Source organism: Barbus barbus, assembly GCF_936440315.1.
Source record: "Barbus barbus genome assembly, chromosome: 24".
NCBI lineage: Eukaryota > Metazoa > Chordata > Actinopteri > Cypriniformes > Cyprinidae > Barbus > Barbus barbus.
The window spans coordinates 13,567,049-13,590,766 of NC_136752.1; the positions used below are offsets into that span (position 1 = coordinate 13,567,049).

Consider the following 23,718-nt stretch of genomic DNA (forward strand, 5'->3'; position numbering starts at 1 on the left):
AAGTGGCAATGTGTGAGGCTAACCAAGTGACTCACAGTTTACTGTCATCACTCTTAAAAACATCTTCTGTCTCAGGAGATCATACAAACAGGGTAACACCTGAAGAAACTGATATAAAAACATTAGCTTAGCAAAAAAAAAAAAAAAAAAGGACACTACAATATAATATTAATACTGAAGTCCTTGGGGGTCATTTTCAGTACAGTCGGTAACATGACACACAAAAACTTTATCTGTCTGTCGAGATCATGAAAACTGCACCTGTGTTGGGCTGTTGCCTTGTTCTTTGCCAGGCCATAATTGAAATGTTATTGCCAATCTCTCCCTTTCATCTTTTCTCCTCTCCACCTTTTCTCAAGGACAAAGGAGCCACATTGCTATCCGTTTATGCACTGAAAAGCTCTCAATAAAGAGACAAAAAAGACACTTTCTCTGTCTCATGGCCATGTTTTTGCATTGTTTTGCATTATGTATTATTATTTATTATTATTAAATTGTCTGCCTTTTTCTCCTCATAAATTTGCAACAAACAATTGTTCTGTCTGTATTTAGGATCAACATTAACATGTGATAAGATGCTTTGTTTTATTAAAAATACAAAAATCCAGATGATCAGTGATAAAAAAAAAAATCCAAAAACAATTATTTTAAAGTGTTTTGCCATTACAAAACTAACATTAAGATTAGAGATTAATGTTTCATATTCAATCTTCACATGACCCCTCACTATTGCTCCACAATGCATGTCGTTTAAACAACAAAAGGAGACATCTCAGCTCTTTTTGTTGTTGAACCCTGACAAGACCAACCAAATGGACATCACCCAAATGAACAACTACAATATTAGATGTAGTAGACTTAATGACACAAGATCATTTTTGGTCTTAATACTGTGTAAAAGTCCTTTCCAGTGTCCTTAATTCCAGCAAGGGATTACAATCTAAAGACACTGGATTATCAATACCAACTGGGCTCCGCTGTAATACGGGCCAAGTAAAATGGCACACACAAATCCATGGCCTAATTTTTACACTTGTTTATTTGCTGTAATTCTAATCTGACACAGAGAGTTCAGATGGTTTGTGCATTGCAGTGCAGTTGACAGCAGCTGAGTTTATTTCTATGTGAAGATAACAACAAAACAATATTTTTTGGGGATTAACTCCCTTTGTTTTTGTCTTTCAGTATCTTAAATTGTGTTTTTTTTTTTCTTTTTCTGGTGGACAGTACTGTGGTAGCAAAAGTGTCTATTATGAAACACACACACACACAAATTTTACTAAAATGCTTTTAGATATGTACATATATATATATATATCATATTTCAGGAGTGAAAACTTAAAATAATATATTTATCTATGAAGTATGACATGAAATGAATAAAATAATAATAAAGCATAAACAAAAGCAATTCAAATTTTATACTTAGTTTATTTATATATTTTATACTTAAAGTATAAAAAACTTAATAAAAAATGTTTTAAAATAAATTAATTAATTAAATGAACTGAAAATGTTTACAAAACATAATGAAATGTTGAGTGTAAATTCCACCTTTATTTATGACAGGAATTCCCACTTTAACATCAAGAGCAGTGTGTAGCCTATGTTTTATTTCTCATAAAACATAAGTATGATTGTTAAACAATGAATTCTATCAGTAGATCAGAGTTTTATCAAATAAATATTTTTGCTAAGAACTATGAAACACCATATTGTAATTTTATCACAAAGCTGGAAGACAAACACAGCAATAATAAAAAAAACAACTATACATTCTTTGTATGATTTCCTTAACTGGAATGTTGACTTTGGACAGGTCTAACTGAAAATTACTAATTTCCCTTTTTAATGTTTCTTCTTTATACATAATAGTTGTAATGTTCACACATATTCCATCCTATTGAATAGCTCATTATCCATGCATAGGAGGGAGGTGAGAGAAAACAATAAAGGAGAGGAATAAGTTGAGTGCAGTTTTTGAGAAGTGGAGCATTGCTGCAACTGATTAAACTATTCATGCTCTTTATGTAAATTCAAATTAGTGGAAAGCAGTAGCTCATTGACATGTTCATATAGTCAGCTTGGCACTGCATATGTGCAGGCATGTGTATGTGAATTAATTTTAGACTCTCTCACTTGATTGGTCATCAGCTTCCACTGATGTGAGGCTGCATAGTCAGAATGGTGAACAAATCAGGAGGCTTGACTCCTCAGACTGCAGTTTCCAAAAGCAGCCACTAATGCAGAAAAATGAAAGTGCACTTATTACAGAAAATGAAAGTGTATTATTACTGATGCATATGGCTGACCTGCCCATATTTTTAAGTGCTATCAGTGTGTATTAAAATCGACAGATGCTGTATTTCCGTCAGTGCATATGTGCATGATTACATGACTACATCCATGACATTGCACATTAATTAAACTAGAACAATTGTGAAAATCCATCTATTTTTATTAACAATTATTTTGACCACACTGATCATGAGAACCTTATTTTATTTCAAAGGGTAGCTGATGCCACCTAGTGACAATGTGGTGGTAACTACTAAATGCAATACCTCTAACAGTATTTTTTTTTTACAATTTAAATGATTATTAATTATTATGTATAATAATAATCTTTCTAATAATAAATTATTTGAAATGCATGATGTCTAAATGCAAAAAATAATGCAATAAACAAACAAATAAATATGTTTAATATACATTAAATATCACCTATAAAATGAATAAAAATTAAATTGAAATTAATTATTAATTATTGTATGCTTTACATTGTATGCTATTTTTCTTATTGCACTAATATTTAATTATATAACTCTTCTAATAATAATTATTATAGAGAAAACAGTTTTTTATAATAATTATGAATACATTTATAACAATGCCACCCAATACAAAATGCAACAACATTAAATGTTCTAGCTTTAATAATAGTTTAGTCAGATACAAAGGATCGTCATTTCTTTTCTCCATAATTTAAATGTTATGTTGAGTGTTTGAGTGGATCTGGTCAGGGTCAGAAAGATGGTTTTATTGAATTCATCAGTGAAAGAGCAGTTATAATGAATAGTTGTTTACAGGGGCATTTAATGACATGAGACAAGTGAAAAAAGCCATAATGGTCCAAGGGCAGAGCAATACACCATCCACTTATGATTTGCTCAGAAGAGATGGAGAGGAAGGTCACTGCATGCATGCTAGACTGAGTGCAGAGCATTCTGTTGCTGCTGTTGTTTCTTCTATCCTGGTTTTACATTCATTTGTGACCAAGCTAGCTTTCATTTTTCTTCTTCTTCTTCAGATTTCAGACTTCTTTCATAAGTGAAATCTGCACTGTACTAATAGAAAACATTTTCAAGAGCAGTCAACTAGGTGTCTGTAAAATGCAATGTGACACAATGAGGAATTGGTTGTATTTCAACAGTAAATGCACAGTAAATGAAATGCTCTTGGTATGTAATATATAACAGAAAATGTATGGATTATGGTGAACCCACTGTAAATGAAAAGAGTTTCTTTATTGTAAGTATCGATGTCATTTATTTAGTTAAGACTGATTGTTTTATACAATATTTAGGGTGTTTCTTTAGCTTGAGGCACATTTATGTCTCAAAGAGGATTTTTTTTTTTGACTACCAACCCTGAAAAAGGTCTGCTGTAGTTACCTCTGAAACCACAAGATGCCACCATTTCCTAAAAAACCTAGTAAGACCCATGACTACGCAGTAATAGCCTATCGAGCGTAACTTTCAGGATAATGCTCAGATCCACCTAGTACATTTAGTCGTGTTTGCGTTAGCTACTTAAGAATATTTTTTTACTGAAACTCGTTTTTACTTTAATCTGAATCCAATCCATAGAGTGAGCTTACTCTCTCAAACGATTGTATCTTCATTTATTATCCGAAAGCATTATTTTACGCCCAGTTCCAGCTCTGTGTGTTTAAATGCTGCGTGCCACTATGAGCTCAAGACACTTCTGATAGTTACTCCGCGTCTGATCCGAGAAGTTGAACGGTGCTTTGCCTGCTCTTCTTCTGTCAGCGTCAGTGACCGCGTTTCTCTGAAGAGCATCGCACACAGACGGAAGGCTCAAACATGTCCGTGAAGCCGGAGGCAGACTCGGAGGGCAGCTGGTACGGGGACGATTTTGAGAAGATCGACCGCTTCGGGAGCACCTCCGCCGTCCGGCGGGATGACTTGGGAGAGGAGCGGCAGATGAGAGACTGGGAGGACGAATCAAGTGAAGAGAAACAGTTTTCCAGCCATCCCGAAAGCGACCGACAACCGCTCCCTGTTGTCATGGAAACTGCTTCCACAGGTACTGGGATTTTAATGTACATCGTCATATATGCAACGCTTTGAAATACCTTGATGCTTAACTTCTCTGTCGACCGGGGCCTGGTTATCAGGTAGCAGTTACCTTGGCTTGCTGGCTCGCTCTGTCTGGAGTGGAAGTTTTATTGAAATTACGGATGGACATCGTAATGAATTGAATTCTTCTCAATTCTTTTAGTATTTTTGAGGAAGGAATTCAAACATTTAAATTTCAGCAGATCAAATTTCACAAATAAGAAATACATTTATTTCAAAACACTTTTTAGAAGTGGCATATGGTTCTTTTCTAACTATGCATTGTATTAAAATGATTAATAAACAAAATATCACTTATTATGTGTACATATTTTAAGATTATTTTATACACATTATGAATAATATCTCGAACATATGTGTAACAATCAGTTTGTAATTTGATATTTTAATTGACTTAAGTGGATAAGCAAGGGTAACAGTTTTTGGTTCATTTCCAGTCTGACATGACATAATAATTTCTGGTTCAAAAAGTACTTCAGTTTAATTTGGTGACTGATCCAGCTGAATCAAAGGTGTTTTTGATTCTAAAAGTTGCTTTGTGACAGTTAAGTGCTAAATATACTATATTCATCCAATATCACAAAATGAAGGCATTTATTTGTTCTCCATAAATCTAGTTTTTATATTCATGTCTGAGACCTATTGTTGAAACACTTTGGTTACTAAAAACTACTTTTACTTACTATGATTTATAGTGTTATACATAACATAAAAAACTGCAAATGCAAAATATGGTGTTAGTAAGATGTTGTATAACTTGCTTTCCCCCCTTCAGTTGTTGGTTCTTTATCGTCGCCATTATTTCATTGTGCCTCAGCTGCTTTTCAGACCAGACACTTTACAGTAACATTTACAGGTCCTTTACTGCATAGATCAATACTTGACATTGCCATTTGAACATCTCACGCTTGGATCGAACATCTGTGTTATATGGCATTATGCTACTAGAGAAACCCCATGAAGGACAGACAGAGCTGTTCAGACTAGTCTTTTGTCATGTGGTCGGTTTTTTCTCTTAGTGAAATGAGATTGTCGCTCCATTTCTATAAAACACCAGTCTAAAATTACTCTTTACAGCCAGACAGAAAAATAAGAGATAAGTAATTCTAATACTATATGCAATAAGAAGCTTTTTCAGATTTGCACGCCTCTTAAAGTTGTTTTCTTTTTCAGTTGTAGCTTTAGACAAGCCTGTCTTTCTGTGTTTGATGTACCTTAATGCTGTAGACTGTTGAGTGAAAGTGATATTATGTAACAGTCTTTCATGTGGGTATCAGAAAGATGGAGAGGTAGGCTATCATTGGATAACAACCCCCCCCCCCACACACACACACAAAATGGTATTAAAATGGTAAATGGTATTAGGTGATAAGGGAAAAAATAAATCAAATCAGCATGTATTACAGGAGTAAAACAGCAATAAAAGTGCTTCAACGGCAGTCTAAGCTTTCTGTTTTTTATTAACCAAACATGAGGACATTTGGAACATTTTAATATCTGAGACTTGTGCAGATTCAGAACTACTGGATAAAAGGTTCAGTGAGGTTTCCTGTGGCCACTGTGAAATTTCCGAACCTATGCATGTCAACACTAAAGCACTGATAAGTGATTGTTGTTTTGTGTGTATCTGAATCACCAGACTGACACTGACAAGTGAACGAAATTTAGAGTCCTGTAGTAAAATCCTCTAATCAGACTGAATCTCTTTAGCTGAATGACAGCCTATCCCAGTGCTTATTGAACCACAGTGCTGACTCTTAAAGGATGTGATACTTGGCCTCACATTTAGAGCACATTGTTAAACTCATTCTTAATGTTGATATTAACATGAATTAAGCCTGATTTTTTAGGTGAGAGCACATACTAACTCTATTATTATTTGACTTTTGATAAGTTTAGCAATACCATTTGTACATGAATAATTTAGTGGACAGACATGAAAGATAACCTCGGACAGAATGCAGTTAATGTGTAAACATCCTCTTTTTGATAACAGATAAGTCAGAGCAAGAGCAAACATTAGTGTTTATACTGTTATAATCTTTACTAATTCTACACATCTGCTACTACTGCAACTAATTGTTACAATTTGCTAGCTTGCAATGCAGTTAAAGGTGCTTAAAAGGTTCTTCACAGCATTGCCATAGAAGAACCATTTTTGGTTCCACAAAGAACCATTCAGCGAAAGGTTCTTTAAATAACCATCTCTTTCTTGCCTTTTTTATTGTCTGAAGAACCTTCTTTCGCCACAGAGAACCTTTTGTGAAACAGAAAGTTTCTTCAGATGTTAAAGGCTCTTTATGGAACCGTATAGACAAAAAGGTTCTTCTTTGGCATCATGAAGCACCTTTATTTTTAAGAGTGAATGTCTTTTACCATGAACATATACAAACCTGATAATTTCCTCCTGTTTTCATAAAACATTTTTTTTCTCTACAAACAGTTCACCAGTATATTGCATGGCTTCTTTGGCTTATTGGCAACACTATTTGATTTAAGACATATAATGAGCAATATGAGGTGTTGGTTGTGTACTGGAGAGACCCCACTGTGTTGTCTTTCACGGTACCCCAATCAGAAAGCCTTTTGAGTTGTATACAGACAGGCTGTTCATTGTTTTTAATGTCTTCGCTTCAGTGAACCGTGATTCATTAGGGACACTGGAATGCAAGTTCACTTTCTTCTTTACACACATACAGAAAGCGTTGCTGGTTGCAGGATATCACATGGGCATCAGAAAGTACTAAGAACCATAACAAGATTAAAAGAATCTATTTCCCCTTGCGGTAACACATTCACCTCATTAGCACTGACTCAGCACTTGCTGCCATGATTTTAAAAAGCTTATATAGTTAAGAAACTGCTTTCTATATACTGACATTCTACAATAATTTGATTAAACAATATTATATATTGTATCATTTTAAAAATGTTACTCTACTGCTCTGTTCATGTTAATTTTTGTGAACATTTCTCTTGTTTTCTAGTGCTTTGAGAAGCAAAATGGCATCGTATTATGCTTAAAACAAGAAAAAAACATTGCCAGTGGAGTTTTTTCCCATATAAATATACTGACATATAATAAATGTTTTTCATCATAAGTAAATTGGGTCTAGAAAGAAAAGAGACCCCAACCTCCAGTATTTAGCGTATTTAAATACAATATTGTTTGTAGTTTTCATACTTATTCTTAATTTTTTTTTCTGTCCTTTACTGAGCATTGTGGAATATTTTCAACATGTAGGACAAATGCTAGAAACAAGCTTAGTGGCCAATCATAAGGTGTGTATAGCCAATGTACTGTTTGTTGTGAGGAATGAATCTCAATGCAGCAAGCATATTGCATCATAGACTAAAGCGATTATGTAAAAGCTGTAAACATATGCTCATTTGTCCAGCCCTACGAGGTGGACAGATTATTGTCTTCTTTTCATGACAGATTGTTCTCTATGGTAATTGACCCCAGTGATGCAGAGAAAATAATGGTTATATATATTTTTTTAAATCTCAGAGAAAATGAATGTAGAACCTAATGGATTTCAGAAGCTGCTGATTTTTAAAACCACTATTGATGGTTAATTTTATATAATTACTGCATTGTTCTTTAAATATTGAGATTACTGTGCTTTGCCCTTTTTTTCACCATAAACCCACAATTCCTGCAGAGGCATGTCGGAACAGTTGGTTTTCAGGTACAAGAGAAATACCTCCAACAGCTGCCTCTGGCTCTCCATCTGTTCTGATTAAGTAAATCCGGTGAATTCATACACATACACATAGAGTAACCATGTGAAAGTGTGCCTGCAGTGACTTGAAGTTGGCACCAACTCCTCCTCATGTGCCACAAACCATCCTGATCTTCCCTTCTGTCAGACGTACTGTTCTGCAGAGATATGTGCTGGTGGCACAGCAGAGATGAGGGTCTGAACGGAAGCCCATCTTAGTGACTTAGAGAGCTTTTCTATTAAAAAAATAAATAAAATGAAATTGTGAGATATGATTATGCTGCTTTGAAACATAACCCCTGTCATATTTTCCCTCCCAGTCACTTTTTGTCACAATTGTTTGTTAAGGAAAGTCTGCAGTATCGCTTCATCAGTGTCTTCCTGTGAAGATAGACCTGGCGCTGACCAGAAATAACACAGACTAGAGGAAGGAAGTCCTCACAATGTACTGATCTTTCTAAGCTCAGTTAAAACAGTCAGAGCTACTCAGCTAAGGAAAGAGAAATTCACTTCTTGCCAAAAGAAGATTACACACTTGTGTCAAAGGGCCAACATAATCAAAACATCATATATAATAGAGTACATCCAAAACAATGAATTGTGAAAGCGCAAGATCAGAGCTAGTCTGATCTTGCTAGTTAGTCAGGATGGTAGTTCTGCCAACATTTTCTCACCCTCGAGGCATCCTAGGTGTATATGACTTTCTTCTTTCAGACGAATCCAGTCGGAGTTATATTAAAAATTGTCCTGGCTATTCCAAGCGTTCTCATTGCAGTGGGCGGGTGTTTCTGTTCAACAGTCCATAAGACGTCAAATAAAGCGTGCGCATCCATAATAAAACCTGCCTCACACAGCTCCGGGGGGTGAATAAAGGCCTCCTGTAACGAATCCATGCGTTTTTGTAAGAAAAATATCCACGCTCGGTCAGCTCTCGAGGAGCACAGGGGCGTTCCCAAAGCGTTTCCGACGCAGCTCAAGTTCCCGAAGGGGAACCATTCAGTCAACGGTTCTTTAAAGAACCATCTCTTCCTTACCTTTTTATAATCTGAAGAACCTTCTTTCAGCACAAAGAACCTTTTGTGAAACTTCGATGCTTTGCAACGAGTTGTATCGTGAAAAGCGCTACACAAATAAACTTGAGTTGAATTGAATTGGCTTAGTAAATAAATACCCAATTTCAATGGCTTGAATTCAGTCTTCTTTTTTTGTTGACGATTTTCCTTTTGAAACAGGAAGCTGACTTTACATTTGCTACTTTATTTTTCATGTTTGTGGGTCAGTATGATTTTTTTATTAGATATTTTTTCTCAGCAAAGTTGCATTACATTTATGAAAAGTGACAAAAAAGGCTTGTACATTTTTACAAAAGATTTCATTTTTGAATAAATACTGTTTTTTTTACTTTGAATTCATCAAATAAATCTGTGAGGAAAGTAGCATGGTTTTCACAAAAAAATATTTAGCAGCACAACTGTTTTCAATATTGATAATAATATGAAATGTTTTTGAGCAGCAAATCAGCCTATTAGACTGATTAGACTATTAGACTCACACTGAAGACTGGAGTAGAATGGCTGCTGAAAAGTCAGCTTTACCATCACAGGAATAAGTTACATTTAAAATATATAAATATTACAGTTTTACACAATATTACAGTTTTTACTGTACATTTTTGATTATGCAAATGCAGCCTTGGTGACACTTAAAAAAACATTAAAAACTTTTACTAACATCAAAAGCTTTTGAACAGTATGTGACTATTTTAAACTTTAAATCTTACAATTAACTTTTTTTTTTAACTTTGCTGCAGAAACTGCAATAAGTTAAATACAAGAGATATATTTATTTATGTATATAATTAAAAGTTAGTTTTAAACTTGTAGGAGTACACTATCATATAGATGTCCAAGCAAACAGAAGGACAAATGTCACAAAACTTCAATTTTGGTTTCATGGAGTCTTTAAAAGTATAATGTCCTTGTCAGAGGATCACACTGGAAAACACTGTAGTACATGACTAGTTTCAAACATAAAGAAAACAATTGCTTCGATTAAGCAGTTAGAGAATTACCAGTGTAATAGGGTTTGGCAGAAGCAACAAATTGTATATGTCAGTTTTTCAAAATCTAAGCGCTGTCTTTGTGAAAGACATTTTAGTAACAGGTAATGTAAATGAAAGTTCAGCACTTAAGGCCACCATGTGTTCTCGCTATCACTGTGTTTTTGAGAGGATGAGTCATAGCTTGCATGCTGCTTAGATGTTGAGGGTGAGAGATGTGGGCTGGAGATTGTGTGGTGCAAACTACGAACTCATGCAGGATCGTCCGTCACATACTGAGACATTTCAGTGACCGTCGCTGAGTTGATACTATTGCTATGTGGTTGCAGGTACTTATTGTTACAATATCAGTTAACCTGATGTGTTACTTATCAATGTGATAAAGAAGGTTGTGATATGATTTGGTTTTTGTTTTTGAGGTATCAGTGGCTCTCTTCTCTCTCTGCACTTTTTTCATAGATCCTCACACTTCTTAGCCACTGATGGTTAAAAATAGAGTCCCAGTGGAGTCAGTTTGCCCAGTGAATGTAGGGCAGTACAGAGACAGAGGCACAGGCTCTCTGATGAAGTGGGGTCACGTTGGTATGGTGATCTACACGAGTCATACAATTAAACACAGTTACATCTGTAGTGTGGCGGGAACGTCAACAACACAGAGAGAGAAAAAACTCAAATTAACCTAGTGAAAGTCATTTTCAAAACAAACAAGTGGATTAAAATTAACTGAAATGAGACTGATATGGATAACAAAATAATACACACTTACCTGCTCATCCATCCATCTCCTAACCTCTCTCCTCCTCTCCATCTGTTCAGTCACCCAGCATGATCAGAATCAATGAAGCTGTGAAAAACTGTAAGCTATCTCTAGGTATAATATCACATTATTTTTAACTACTTGATAATTAAATTAACCTTTTTTTAAGCAAACTTTTAAAGTGATATCTATAGTCTTTTTAATGAACAGTAAATATCTGTTTTAAATGTGTATTATGTGCCACCACATGGAACCAAAAGTATAATGATTGAAACCAAAACCAGGTTTGGAGTGCATCTTACTCTGTCATATTAGATTATACAGTATAGCAATATGTTGATTTTGATATAAGCACTGTTTCTGGTTTTGCAGTTGTTGGAATTGTTTGTAAGGGCTGACTTTAGTTGTTTTTTTCTCAAGAAAAGACACTTTTTAGCTTAACATTCAACAACAAGCGCTCTTTGAATCAGTGAATCTGACAGCTACGAGGTACTGTGATATTTTCTGAGTCATTAAGAAAATAACTACACTGGCTAGAATGGAATATTATAAGTAATAATATTCTGTATGATATAAATAATGTTAGATAACAGATTAAAACTCCACAGAGACCTTTCTGCTTACACATGTTTTAATATCTGGGATATGTTTATCACTTTAGTAGCATTTTTGCCTCAAGCCTGGATCATTTCTGACCCAGCACATAAAACATCAGAAAGGGATTTTTTTTTTTTTTTTTTACATTTTATGCAGTATTTTAACATTTACAAAATGACACTTTACAATTAGGGAAAGATTAAGGATTCTCCGGTTTTTACAGTAAATATCACTGTATGTTTTCTTCTTGTTTTGTAGACTGAGGCAGGGAGATACTCAGGTGTCACCACCAATCTGCTCATTTTCTGATCCCTGATGTGTGTGTGTGTGTGTGTGTGTGTGTGTTTGTGCTTCTCAAGCCCTTTTGTGACACCATTGCTGTTGACCTTCGGATAAACATTGAACTGGAAAACTGTCATTTGCCACAAATAGCCGCAGTAATAGAGAGAAGGACAGAGAGACAAAGAGGAGTGGCCAATGTGATGAGAAGTACATAGAGACAAGGAGAATCGGTGTGGAGGGGGTGTGGTGGTGCCGTCACTAACTGCTGATGAAAGCTGTCAATGCCACACTCCAGTAAAGCCCTCTTGAGGACACTTTAAAAAATATTTCCACCTGAATCACATACAAATACGTATTCTCTTTCTAGCATCTGAATTTCACAAACAACACATGCACACGGTCGAATTCACCTCAAGGTCACTTGATGTAAGAAGCTTTGTGAGGCACAGAATGCCGTTACAGATCAGGTCAAACTGCTGCTCTGGTGTGCCGCTCTCGTCTAGGATGCTCTATTAATTTAACAATATAATACAGCTGCAACAAAACAGTACAGTGATGTTTAATCATATTTATAGAAACATAAAATATGGCTTATGAAAATATGCAAACAAATAAAAATATGAAAATATTCCATTGTATTTGCGACAAGAACTTCAGAGGAAATTTTTAATAAAAAGACAACAGTTAAATTAGATATTAACTAAGTTCCCTTTACATGGTAATGGAAAAATATGAGATGGGAGAAAAACTTATAATCCTATTTTATTGCTTTTGTTTTCCTTCTCAATAGTTTTGCATTTTCCATAACAAACTTTGTTTTTTTGGAAAACTTTTTCTTTCCGAAAAATATTGCATTCCCAGAAAAACTATGCATTCGTTTCCATTTTTGTTTCCATGCATTTGTTCTCCAGCTTTGTGAGTGAATGCAAAAGTTTTGCTAGTGAACGCAAATATGAAGCACATGGATGCCAAAGTATTGCGTGTGAAGATAAAATGTTTGCGAAAGAACACTAATTGCTTTGAGAATGTTAAGTTTTTCAGGGGGAATGCAACAGTTTTGTGAGTGAGTGCACAAGCATTTATATTGATCTTTGCTACCATCTCATTTTTTTCCTATCACCAAGTCCCTTTATGGGCCATAGTGTCATATTAGAAAAGGGTGTAAATGGTGTGTAGGTTTTTTTGGGGGTGCTAGATTTGAGTCAGAATAACAACACTAATTTTTATAGAATAATCATTGTTTAAACATCGTCACTCTAAGTATGTTAAAATTCTTGCTCTTGTGTCTCTCCTCTCATGCAGATAAATCAGATTTAATCTTCCAGAAGTCCACTGATGACAGGGACGACCTGTACACCTCCCTCTTGTCCAATCAAAGCTATGCCTCACATGAAGACACCTCCTACTTTTCTGGTAGCATGAGCAGATCTGGTGACAAAAATACATCCAGCGCAGAAGATTTCACCTCTAGATCCCAATTCCAGTTGAACTCGGACTCCGGCATCAAGAACCCCAGTGCAGACCAGACTGACAGCTTTCACAAGATACATTACTCTGAGAAAGCTTTTGACTCTTCTTACAACTATATGGACATCAGTCGTAAAGAGGACTCCTGTAGTTCACAGCGCCCCCTTGAGGACTGGAGGATGAGCGACCTCTCAGAGCCCACCCAGTACACTAAACTAGAGAAGAGCCCATCACCGGTAGAAGTGGATGTGGAAGACATTGGCTCTGCTGCAATTCTGGACTCTCAGAGCTTCCCATATGTGGAGGAACCATCTGATGAAGAGCTGTCTGACTACCAGCCCTATCGGTCTCCAGGTAGCGGCAGTAGTGCCAGCCCAGTAAAAATCACTCTGACAGAAATTCCACCTACATCTGTATCACCCACCACAGTCCAGCACAGCCCCACAGTTACAGTGTCAGAGAAGGAGAGCATTCTGAGTCTGGGGCTGGAGGGAGTGCCAACCGTCACTCTCTCAGAGCCTGAGGATGAAAGCCCTGAGTCATCTACACCCCCTACAGGTGGGTATCACCATCCCACACAAGCACTTCACTTCCTCTGCTAGCTGACTCTTTGCTTCTGTGTAGGTGTATTTGTCAATCTGGAGACTTTCATACATTTAAATTTCTTCATTTGATTTGCTTTTATCTAAAGAGACTGAAAAATTAGCAGTTCTATGATGTAATAATTAGGGAAGTCGTGGCCTAATGGTTAGAAAGTCAGACTCGTAATCCAAAGGTTGCAGGTTCGAGTCTCGGGCCGGCAGGGATTGTAGGTGGGGGGAGTGAATGTCCAGCGCTCTCTCCACCCTCAATACCACGACTGAGGTGCCCTTGAGCAAGGCACCGAACCCCCAACTGCTCACTGCTGTGTGTGTGCACGTTGGATGGGTTAAATGCAGAGCACGGATTCCGAGTATGGGTCACCATACTTGGCTGAACGTCACTTCACTTCATAAAAATTTTAATAATTTTTCCACCAAATCTGGTGGAAAAAGCAGCAAAACCAGTTCCAAATATTTTGGAAAAGTTCAAGTTAGGACAGAAAAAGGGTGATGCCCAATGAAACATCAGTTAATGTTGGCAGAGTACTGTTCAAAAGTTCACCACGATAAGACAAAACATCATTAAGCTACTGAGGTAGCGAAAATGAGCATTCAGAAACATTTTCAAAATCAATAAATTGGTGATTCTTCAACTTCAGGTGCTTCTTTATGCCCTAGGGATTGAGGAGTTTAAAACAAATGGAATTCAGCCTTTTTTCCTTTTTATTACATGAAGCTGACATTATGCCTTCATCATTTATTTCGCAACTTTTCAAATTATTTTTTAGATTTAGATTTTATTGTTTTAGCTTTATCCCAAGCCCAAAGTCTGCTTGAATGGTAAACGTGATTTCACCAAGTACAACATGTTCCTGGATCAACACCCTGATTGACCCTGGAACAACATCCCAGTCAACCAATCCATTTTGAGGAATAAGTTTACAGGAAGGCTTTACAGGAAAGCTTTTTAGGCTTACAACAAGGGTTATTCAGCTATCATTTCCCTTTGATTTTAGGGATAAATTATGGGTACCCTTACCAAAAAGTAATATACTTCAAGCTTATTTTATTAAGTATACTTTATGTAGTAAGTATACAAATATCAGTGTACTAGTAGTATACTTGTAAGTTTACTATTTCAATACTCCTTGGGACTAAATTGGCCCACTTTCTAGTATATAAATGTATACTTTTAAGTATAACAGTAGTAAACTTTGAGTACACAACTAGTTTACATCAAAGTTTTTAGCTTGTACTGCAACTACTAAAAGTGAACTTTTAGGTATTCTGATAGTTTACTTGTAGTAGCATTTTAGTACATTTTGAAGCATAGTCTCAGTAAACTACTAGTTTAGTAGTTTTATACTTTATACTGCAAGTATACTCGTAAGTTTTCTTTAAGTGAACTGTACATCATACATTAAGTATACCACTATGTCCCTATTTAGGTATTAATTTTGTTGTATGAATATCTGAACATACAAAACATCAAAAGAAAGTACAGGGTATCTGCTTGTAAACAAAAAACATTTTATTCTAGTGTCATTCATTATTTTTTTTTAAACTTGAATGTGGGTGAGTTTCATAAATTTTAAAAAAGAAATTAAAGAAATAAACAACATTTTGAACAAAAAGCTGAAACTAGACTATGAATTGGATTCAGAATGATAATCAAAACATAGATGGAGTCAATTAACACCCCAAAGCTTGACAGTCATTATTACCTCTTCAGTGGTTGACATTTTATTCCATAACGTTACAAAGTTTTGATGCTGTTTTAACACGTGGAAGGTACTGTTATTTTGGTTTCTTCTTCACTATTTTTTTTTTTTTTTTTGGAAATTCTGTGTACTAGCTCCCCCTACCATATAACAATGAAAATACAGATTCTCTGAGCACAAGTGTAGCTCAAATATATTTAGACTTTTTCGAAGTATAAGTCAAGTATACTTAAATGTCATTTCAAGTATATTTCTGAGAAGTACATAAAAAGTAACTAAGTGTATACTTTCCTATTTTTAGTTTAAAAGAAGTATACTAATAGCACACTTGAATAAACGTCTTGTTCGTAAGGGTAGGGTTAGGTTTAAGGGTAGGTATAGGGTTCGGTCTATATTTTTGGACAGTAATGTCATCCCAGAATCAACAAAAGATGGTGATCCAGGAACATGTCTGGCTTGGCAAGTTGATCTTCTATAAATCCACCAGGTCAGAAGTGCCCTAGTTGGGGAAACACCCAATATTTAAGAGCAGTGGCTCATTGACTATTACTGGCTGTTACCTTTTTAGTAATATGGGGATGCCTTGGCGGACCAGATGGCCACAAGGCACCTTACCTTACTCCCTTTATCTTCCTTTATCTTTCCTTCTCTTTCTTAATAGAAGAGTCTGATTCTCCTTTGGATCCAAACATCCAGGTTGATGAAACTAAAATAATGAGTTCCACCCAAGACAAGACTCAAACATCTCCCATCTCACCCTCTCCACCTACTTCCAAGCAGGAGAGTTCCCCAATAGAGATGAAGTCTCCTTCCCCAAAACCCACCTTGCCTCCTTCCCCCCAGGATGCCGAGGGTAGCAGTGCCGAATCTGGAGACTCTGAGATTGAGCTTGTGTCTGATGAGACTAGTCCACGAGCTTCCAACACTGGCTACATGAGCTTCAGTAAGAGTCCCAGCACCACTTCATCAACCATAGTACCTTCCACAGTGCCCGCCCCGTCTTCTACACTTGCGTTTGCCCCGAGTCCTGCAATGCAGTACAGCATCTTGAGGGAGGAACGTGAAGCAGAGCTGGACAGTGAACTGGCTCTGGAGTCCTGCGGAGAAGAAAGTCCCAAAAAATTAACCCATGACTCCACAAAGGGTTTCAAGGAAAGCCCACAGCCAGTCAAAAAACCCACAACCGCGACTTTGGCAACTAAAGAACCAGTCGTGACTCCCACTGCACCTTCTCCGACTGTTCCGGTCCCAACCAGTGCTCCTAAAGAAAAGACATCCACCATGGAAGAGAAGCCCAAGCCCAGCAGCACAACCCCCATTCTGCCAGAGCTGAAGGTGGAGCATCCTGCTGGGGAGGTGCACCAGAGAGAAAGAAGACGGTCCAGTCAAGCCCGCAGGGGCTCGGAGAGAACGACTGCACCACCCGTCGTCTTCCAGGGTCTAACCAGGGAGAAAGGTAAAAGCATGTTCCCCAGTAACTTATATTCACCTCAAAACACAAGTTCTTATGGTCACTATCTTGAGTTATTCCATTTGAGCACAGTAATGGTTGAACAACAGAGGGTTTTTGCGTAGTTGAGCTACAGCTCATCTGTCTGTCCAAATACACGACACAATTTATAATCAAACATTTGGATGATTTTATTTCCTGCTAAAGTTTGCAGAAATTTTGTTAGAATTTCATGATATTTTAAGAAAATACCAACTGCAATCAACTCAAAAGGAATAGTTCACCCAAAAATGAAAATTCTGTCATTAATTACTCACTCTCGTGTCACCCTCACCCGTAAGACCTTCGGAACACAAATTAAGATATTTTTGATGAAATCTGAGAGCTCTCTGACCCTCCATAGACAGCAATGCAACTACCACATTCAAGGCCCAGAAAGGTAGAAAGAACATTGTTAAAATAGTCCATGTGACATCAGTCATACAACCGTAATTTTATGACGCTACGAGAAAATTTTTGTGGTCAAAGAAAACAAAAATAACAACTTTATTCAATAATTCTTCTCCTCTGCATCACCCTAGCGCCATTTTGGAGAGTCCCACGATGCTTTCCTCTAAATGCAAACAAGGTGCAGAGCATAAAATGTTAGTGAAACATAAAAGGTGATGTTTTGAATTGTTGGTAATATTTGTTGACCAGTGATCAAAACAAGAGACATTTTTCAATATATAATCTTTTATGTTCCACAGAAGAAAGTCATGCAGTTTTGGAAAGACTTTCTAAGTAGATTAGAGTAGACATTATTTTATTTTATCTTATTTTTTATTTTTTTGTGAACTATCCCTTTAACTATCCCTGAAATTAAAATAAAAACTGACTCACTCTTGTTGGCCTCACCCTGGAAACCCCCTTTGGCTTTAACAGCAGGAAAAAAACATTTCAATGCATCATTCCCTTGAGAATCAGTCATTACTGGGCATGCACAGGCTAGCATACATCTAATATTTTCCTAATATTATATAAAGGCAGGGTAATTGGTAATGTGGTATTTAATACAATTTCCATTAGATATCAATGCATTTGTAATGACTTTGAAAGTAACAGACCTAGATAATGTGATTGTTCAGAATTTTAATTTGTGCACTTGCACTAAAAGAAGGATGTGATGAGACTCAGATTTCATAGAGGTATTTCTTGCTTAACTGTTCACTGCACATGTGTCATTGCTTTTCTTCATCATCCAACAGACGTGGTCCAAAGAAATACAATGTTAGATGACATTTCTAATCATCCCCAGAGCTCAAGAAGGTCATGGACATGAAATATAAATTTTACAAGACACATTTCTCACACAGTCCCCTGAGCCTTTAGATGGGTGACTAATGTTTTAGATTTTTTTCACACCTGACTGCTCCCTGCATCTGTTGTTTGTGTCTTCAGGATTCAGCAGAGCTCAGTGGAAATATCATGTGTGAAACTGTGAAAAATTATTATGTAAGATCTGGCTGACCTACAGCAGTTAAAACCATATGATTTATGGAAAACATTTTCATTCCTTCAGTAATGGGAACACATCCCAGTAATGAGTTAGGGATATAAATAATGAAAAATGGATGGCTGTGTTGCTGTTTATATAATCCTAATCACTATTTTAAAAAAAAAAATATATATATATATATATATATATATATATATATATATATATATATATATATTGCTTTAACAATTCATTTTATAAGAAATAGTGAGAAAAAAGTGATATATATATTCTTTAATTATTCTTTAATTATTAAACAATTAAATCTTGTTTTAATCAGTTAGATACATTTGAATATTTTTCAATTATAGTTTTGACTAAATAAATAATGATCGTTGTGTGTTAGTAGATGAGTACGTCATTTGTTTGTGTCTATTGAAGGCAGTCTCCATCTTTTATTAATGCTCTGGCTTCGGGGCTGGACTGTTGTTTGAAGATTTCAGAACAAAGCATCCCCCTGTGGTTCAGGTCAGTTTCTGTCTGCTACATTTGTGACCAGCGAGTGCTGCCGTCTTGTGATTACATAGCCAAACCGCAACATGGGAGGAGGAAAAATTGCACAAATCATATAGTGAGATAAAAAGGCTTGGTTATCATTTCATTTGTGGTTCATAATTCGATTCTTGACAGATGAACATTTAAATATATCTTGGCAAGTGGCTTGGATCCTGACGTTCAGTACTGATGCAACTGGAAATTTGACAAAAGCAGTTTGTCTTATATTCAGTTAATTTTCTAATACAATAATTTTTTTATATGATGCTTGTCAGTCAATATATTTGTCTTTACAGCACTTTGAACCAAGGATAAGTGTTTGTGAAAAGAGATCAGCTTTACTGTTGTTGATTGCTGACCGATCTATGTGTGTGTGTGTGTGTCTGTTGCAAATTAGGTATGGTGCCACAGTCTGTCTGGCTGCACTCCCTCTCCCCCCTCCTTTCTTGAGCTCAATGTCTCACCGAAGCCTCTAGAAATGAGATGGCATTTGTTACAGCATGTACAAATACTGAGGATGGGTATCAAGAAAAATGCAATTTTCTTCCAGCAGAGGGCTCAGTTTACCACATGCTTTCTTTGTCTTGCTGTCAGGCCAGACCATAGAGGGGTTGTAATGCATTATTAGTATGAGTGTTTGGATAAAATAGAGATTTTTGACTGAGCTGTAAAGGGCAAAAACTGTTTTCTTGACTGTGTGTGCTTCTGTGTTCGTTAATTGTGTTTATTCTACTGCTTTCAATTTTGAGGTTAGTAACATTCTTTTGTTTTTGAAAGAAGTCTCTTATACTCGCCAAAGCTGCATATGATCAAAATTAGAATAATATTGTGAAATATTATTACAATATCAAATAATTGTTTTCTATCTGAATATATATGATGTAACTTATTCCTGTAATGGCAAAGCTGAACATTTTTCAACAGCCAAGTTGCATGATTCTTCAGAAATGATTCTGTTCTGTTTCATGTTTTTGTGAAATATTTTTTTCCCCAAGATTCTCTGATGAATAAAAAGTAAAACAGCATTTAGAATATAGATTTTATGCAGGACTTTTTGTAAAAAATATAAATGTTCCAATTTCCTCTACAGAACAGGTTTGGATTCATCACATTTTTTCATGAAATTATATCATTATCAGCAGTTCCCCTTAAATTCTAATTAATGCAATGTGTTTAGGGGTTTGGGTTTATTATGGGGTTCTGTACCCACACTAAAACAGTGATTGTAGGGGGTCAATTTACCATTCAATCTATAGCAAGATCATTCCAAATTTTTTTAGGTAAACCAATGATTAATCATTACATTGTCATTCTCTATTTCTATTCTGCTTCATTCTGTCTCTATTAATCATTTATCTTTTAAAAGCCCCTGGCAATTCATGTGTCATGAGTTAACTGGAAGCTGAGGCAAAGACATTACACATATGCTAATTGCCATTGGCTAACTGCCATTGTTTGGATGTGCATTTATTTCCCTTTTTTTTTTTGTATACATAAAAGTTTAAATGTATACAACGTCATGCAAAACGTCAAAGATAATGCATAATTCACATTGAAGTGCTATTCTTTTGCATGATAAATTGATGCAGTTACTGTTATCTCTGACAGTACATGACATATGGGATCATGGTGGAGATTCTCTGTGCACTGAAGTGTCTCATTACAGTCTGCCATCCCATCATGATTAGAATCAGAGACCATGATTAGGCAATTTATATATTATACACTGTAGTATGAGATTTTAACATAACATGTAGGAAATATTAAAAATGAATAATATAATAACTAATATATTTTTGTGGGGCAGGTCATTAATGATGTGTAGAAGTGTGTGTGCATTTACATATTATTACACATTATATATGCCACTTTAAAGGTGAGGTATGTAATTTTTCAAAAACGCTTTAGAAAACTGAGTTGGGGCCAAGTACCAAAACAAACTTGTAGCCAATCAGCAGTAAGGGGTGTGTCTACTCATGCTATTGAAGAGAAAGCGTTCAGTGAACAGCCGAGCCAAGTGACAGAAAGATAGAGATGGCAGATAAAAAAACAAAAGAGGAAAACGGTTGCGGAACAATAAGGCAAGAAGTAGGACCCGTGTAAATATCGGATCAGCTTTCCAGCACTGGAGAGAACTCAAGGAGCGGAAGGCCTGCAATCGGACACTGAGGTTACTGTGGTTCTTCTCGATAGGTGAGTAACACCGTGTCTATACTGGATGCGCCGTGCCGCAACAGCTAAAGTCTGCCCACACTGGACGCGATAAAGCAACCGTTGAAAATCATTTGAAATTTGTGTCAGCAAGTCATAATTAGAATGTGGGGGATTTGTCGTGCCGCACAGCATCCAGTGTAGACCGCATGACTGATTATAATGACTTCTATAGTATTTTGTTGAGCCACTCGCATAGACACGGTCTAACATTGGTTTTGCTTTGTTTCACAGAACTAATCGTTGCCTGGGTTGCGTAAGCTACGTATGTGTGGGGCGGAGCTATCAAAATAGGGGCGAGACACTTTGGGGGAAGGGGCGTGTTTGTTTTGGTGATTTCAAATATCAACATTGGCTTCCAGAAATCGCTTACCCCACCTTTAATGGGCAGGCCTGATGATACTGAAACATATATCTTTAAATTTAGTAATGTTTACTTTTGATAAAGATTTAGTTTTGACAGCATGCCCACAAGTTGTCCTGGTCAGAAAAAGTCCCACTGACGTTCATATGGTCAGTCCATTTCTTACCACTGGACAGGACTGTCGCTTGCCTGTGAGCTCATCCCATTTCTTTTAACCGAGAGCGCTGAGTCATTCTCTATATCTCATGAGGCTTGCCTCATGATGTCTTCTTCCTCACACACACATATACACACACTCACGCTCACTGTTATTGCAGTCTAGAGCGAAATTTGTCAGAGATGATGCATCGAGTATGGAATGAGCCTTTGCACTGAACAAGCAAAATGCGTCTGCAACAATGTTTACCACCAGATTTGAACCTCCTCAAAAGGATTAGTTAGGATTAGTCTCCCATCTAAAATGAAAAAGGAAAACAAATATTTCATCCCCCCACTTTAGAGTCTATCTGCAGGGTTTTAAATAGACAGTTAACCCGAAAAATTACAATTTTGTCATAGTTTTTTATAGTTTTTTACGTAAAACACAAAAAGAGAGGTTTAGCAGTATGTTACTGCTGCTCTTTTCCATACAATGAAAATAAATGCACTGTCAAACTCGAAAAATGTAAAAAAAAACTGGGTGTATTTTAATCAGCATCCTTTTTGATTTCTTTTAAAGTTGTCAGTCGTGATGATTTGCCCCTCCCCCACATGTCTGCCTTTAAAAAAATCGATTCTCAATTCCTCAATTCCTCCACCAGTAGGCAGCAGTCCTCCTCTCCTCCATCCCTGCCTCTCCTCCCTTATCTGTCTCCTCCTCCTCCTATGGGTCATTCATGCACTAGTGTGAACCGGTGAGCGAGAGAGAGAGAAAGAGAGAGAGATACAGCACAAGCAGCGGAGAGGCTGTAGCAGTAGCGTTAGCAGAAAGTGATTCGCAGTCCTTCCCCTCACCCAGCCTAGTATGCAGGCCAGCACCATGGCAGCCGCAGATTCGACCAAGATGGAAGGTTTCTGGAGCAACTGGAAGTGCCAGGGTAGGAGGAAGGGGGTCCTGGGGTACAATGGATGCAAGATGAGGGTGAATGTTGTGGGATGGAGAGGATGCATGTGCATGTCTGGGCTTGATTTTTTTTTTTTTGAGGCTGCTGGATTTTTTAGGGGAGGTGCATGTGGGATTCTGGAAGATCCTCAAACACATGCAATTTTTATTTATTTTTTTTGCATCGAGGCCACCGCCATCATGGGCATATGAGAGCCAGACTGGGGGTTTGAGACAGCTGGGCACACCCTTTCTCTCTTCCCTCCTCGTTGTACTTAGGGGGTCCATCCTGAATTTATAGACTCTGGGTGTGTATGATTAGAATTAATAAGCATTGATGTGCCTTATTAAAAATTTAAATTGGGTGCCTTATTTTCAGGTCAGATGCACATTTGGATGCGGATAGTTCCATAAAGAGCTGTCGAATGCCTTTTCAAGTGTCTTCACATTTGGCTTGCTTGTGTTGATCATAAAGGCCTTCATGCTGCATTGGGAGCAGAAAGTGACGAAAAGACGAAAGAGAGATGTGTGGGGTGTGGCTACCTGACTCTACAGTCAGCTCATAGTGTTGTCTATGTCAGTTGTTTATTCTGTGAAAGAATGGATGTGGATACATGTGCATGTGTGTTTATGTGTATAATCATAGTGAGTTTGATTTATTATCCACTGAAAGACAACTGTGCATCCATCCCTAATTAAATCCAGTACCTAGACTATCACATTAAAGTACAATACCTAGATCACATTAGAGGGACTCGTGCAGGAGGAAGAAAACTAGAACGATTTAAAAGAGAGGGTTTCTGGTAATGGCTATTTATATATTGAGCATTTAACATCTCTGACAGTTCAAGGGCTTATAAACACAAATAGATCTACATCAATGAATGTTGTGCTTCTTTATGTGAGAGTATTTAAATATTTATGACATTCAGTCTTTGTTCCTTTCATGTTTAAGTTTTCTGGGAACATTTTACAATAAGGTTCAATTATTTAACACATTAGGTAGCCT

General features: G+C 36.6%; 1 protein-coding gene across 2 annotated transcripts in view; it reads left to right on the top strand.

Moving 5' to 3' along the window:
- Positions 1–3,731: 3,731 nt before the first annotated feature.
- rtn1b (reticulon 1b) overlaps positions 3,732–23,718 on the top strand; it is a 31,830-nt gene continuing 11,843 nt past the window's right edge. Inside the window, exons 1-3 of one of the 2 annotated variants that reach the window (XM_079376296.1) lie at positions 3,732–4,329; positions 13,105–13,827; positions 16,233–17,027. In XM_079376296.1, the coding sequence (XP_079232422.1) occupies positions 4,107–4,329; positions 13,105–13,827; positions 16,233–17,027 (1,741 nt within the window). In that variant the 5' untranslated portion in view covers positions 3,732–4,106. Of the gene's footprint in view, positions 4,330–13,104; positions 13,828–16,232; positions 17,028–22,515; positions 22,705–23,718 lie in introns of those variants that run through there. The other variant, XM_079376297.1, reaches the window with a different exon arrangement.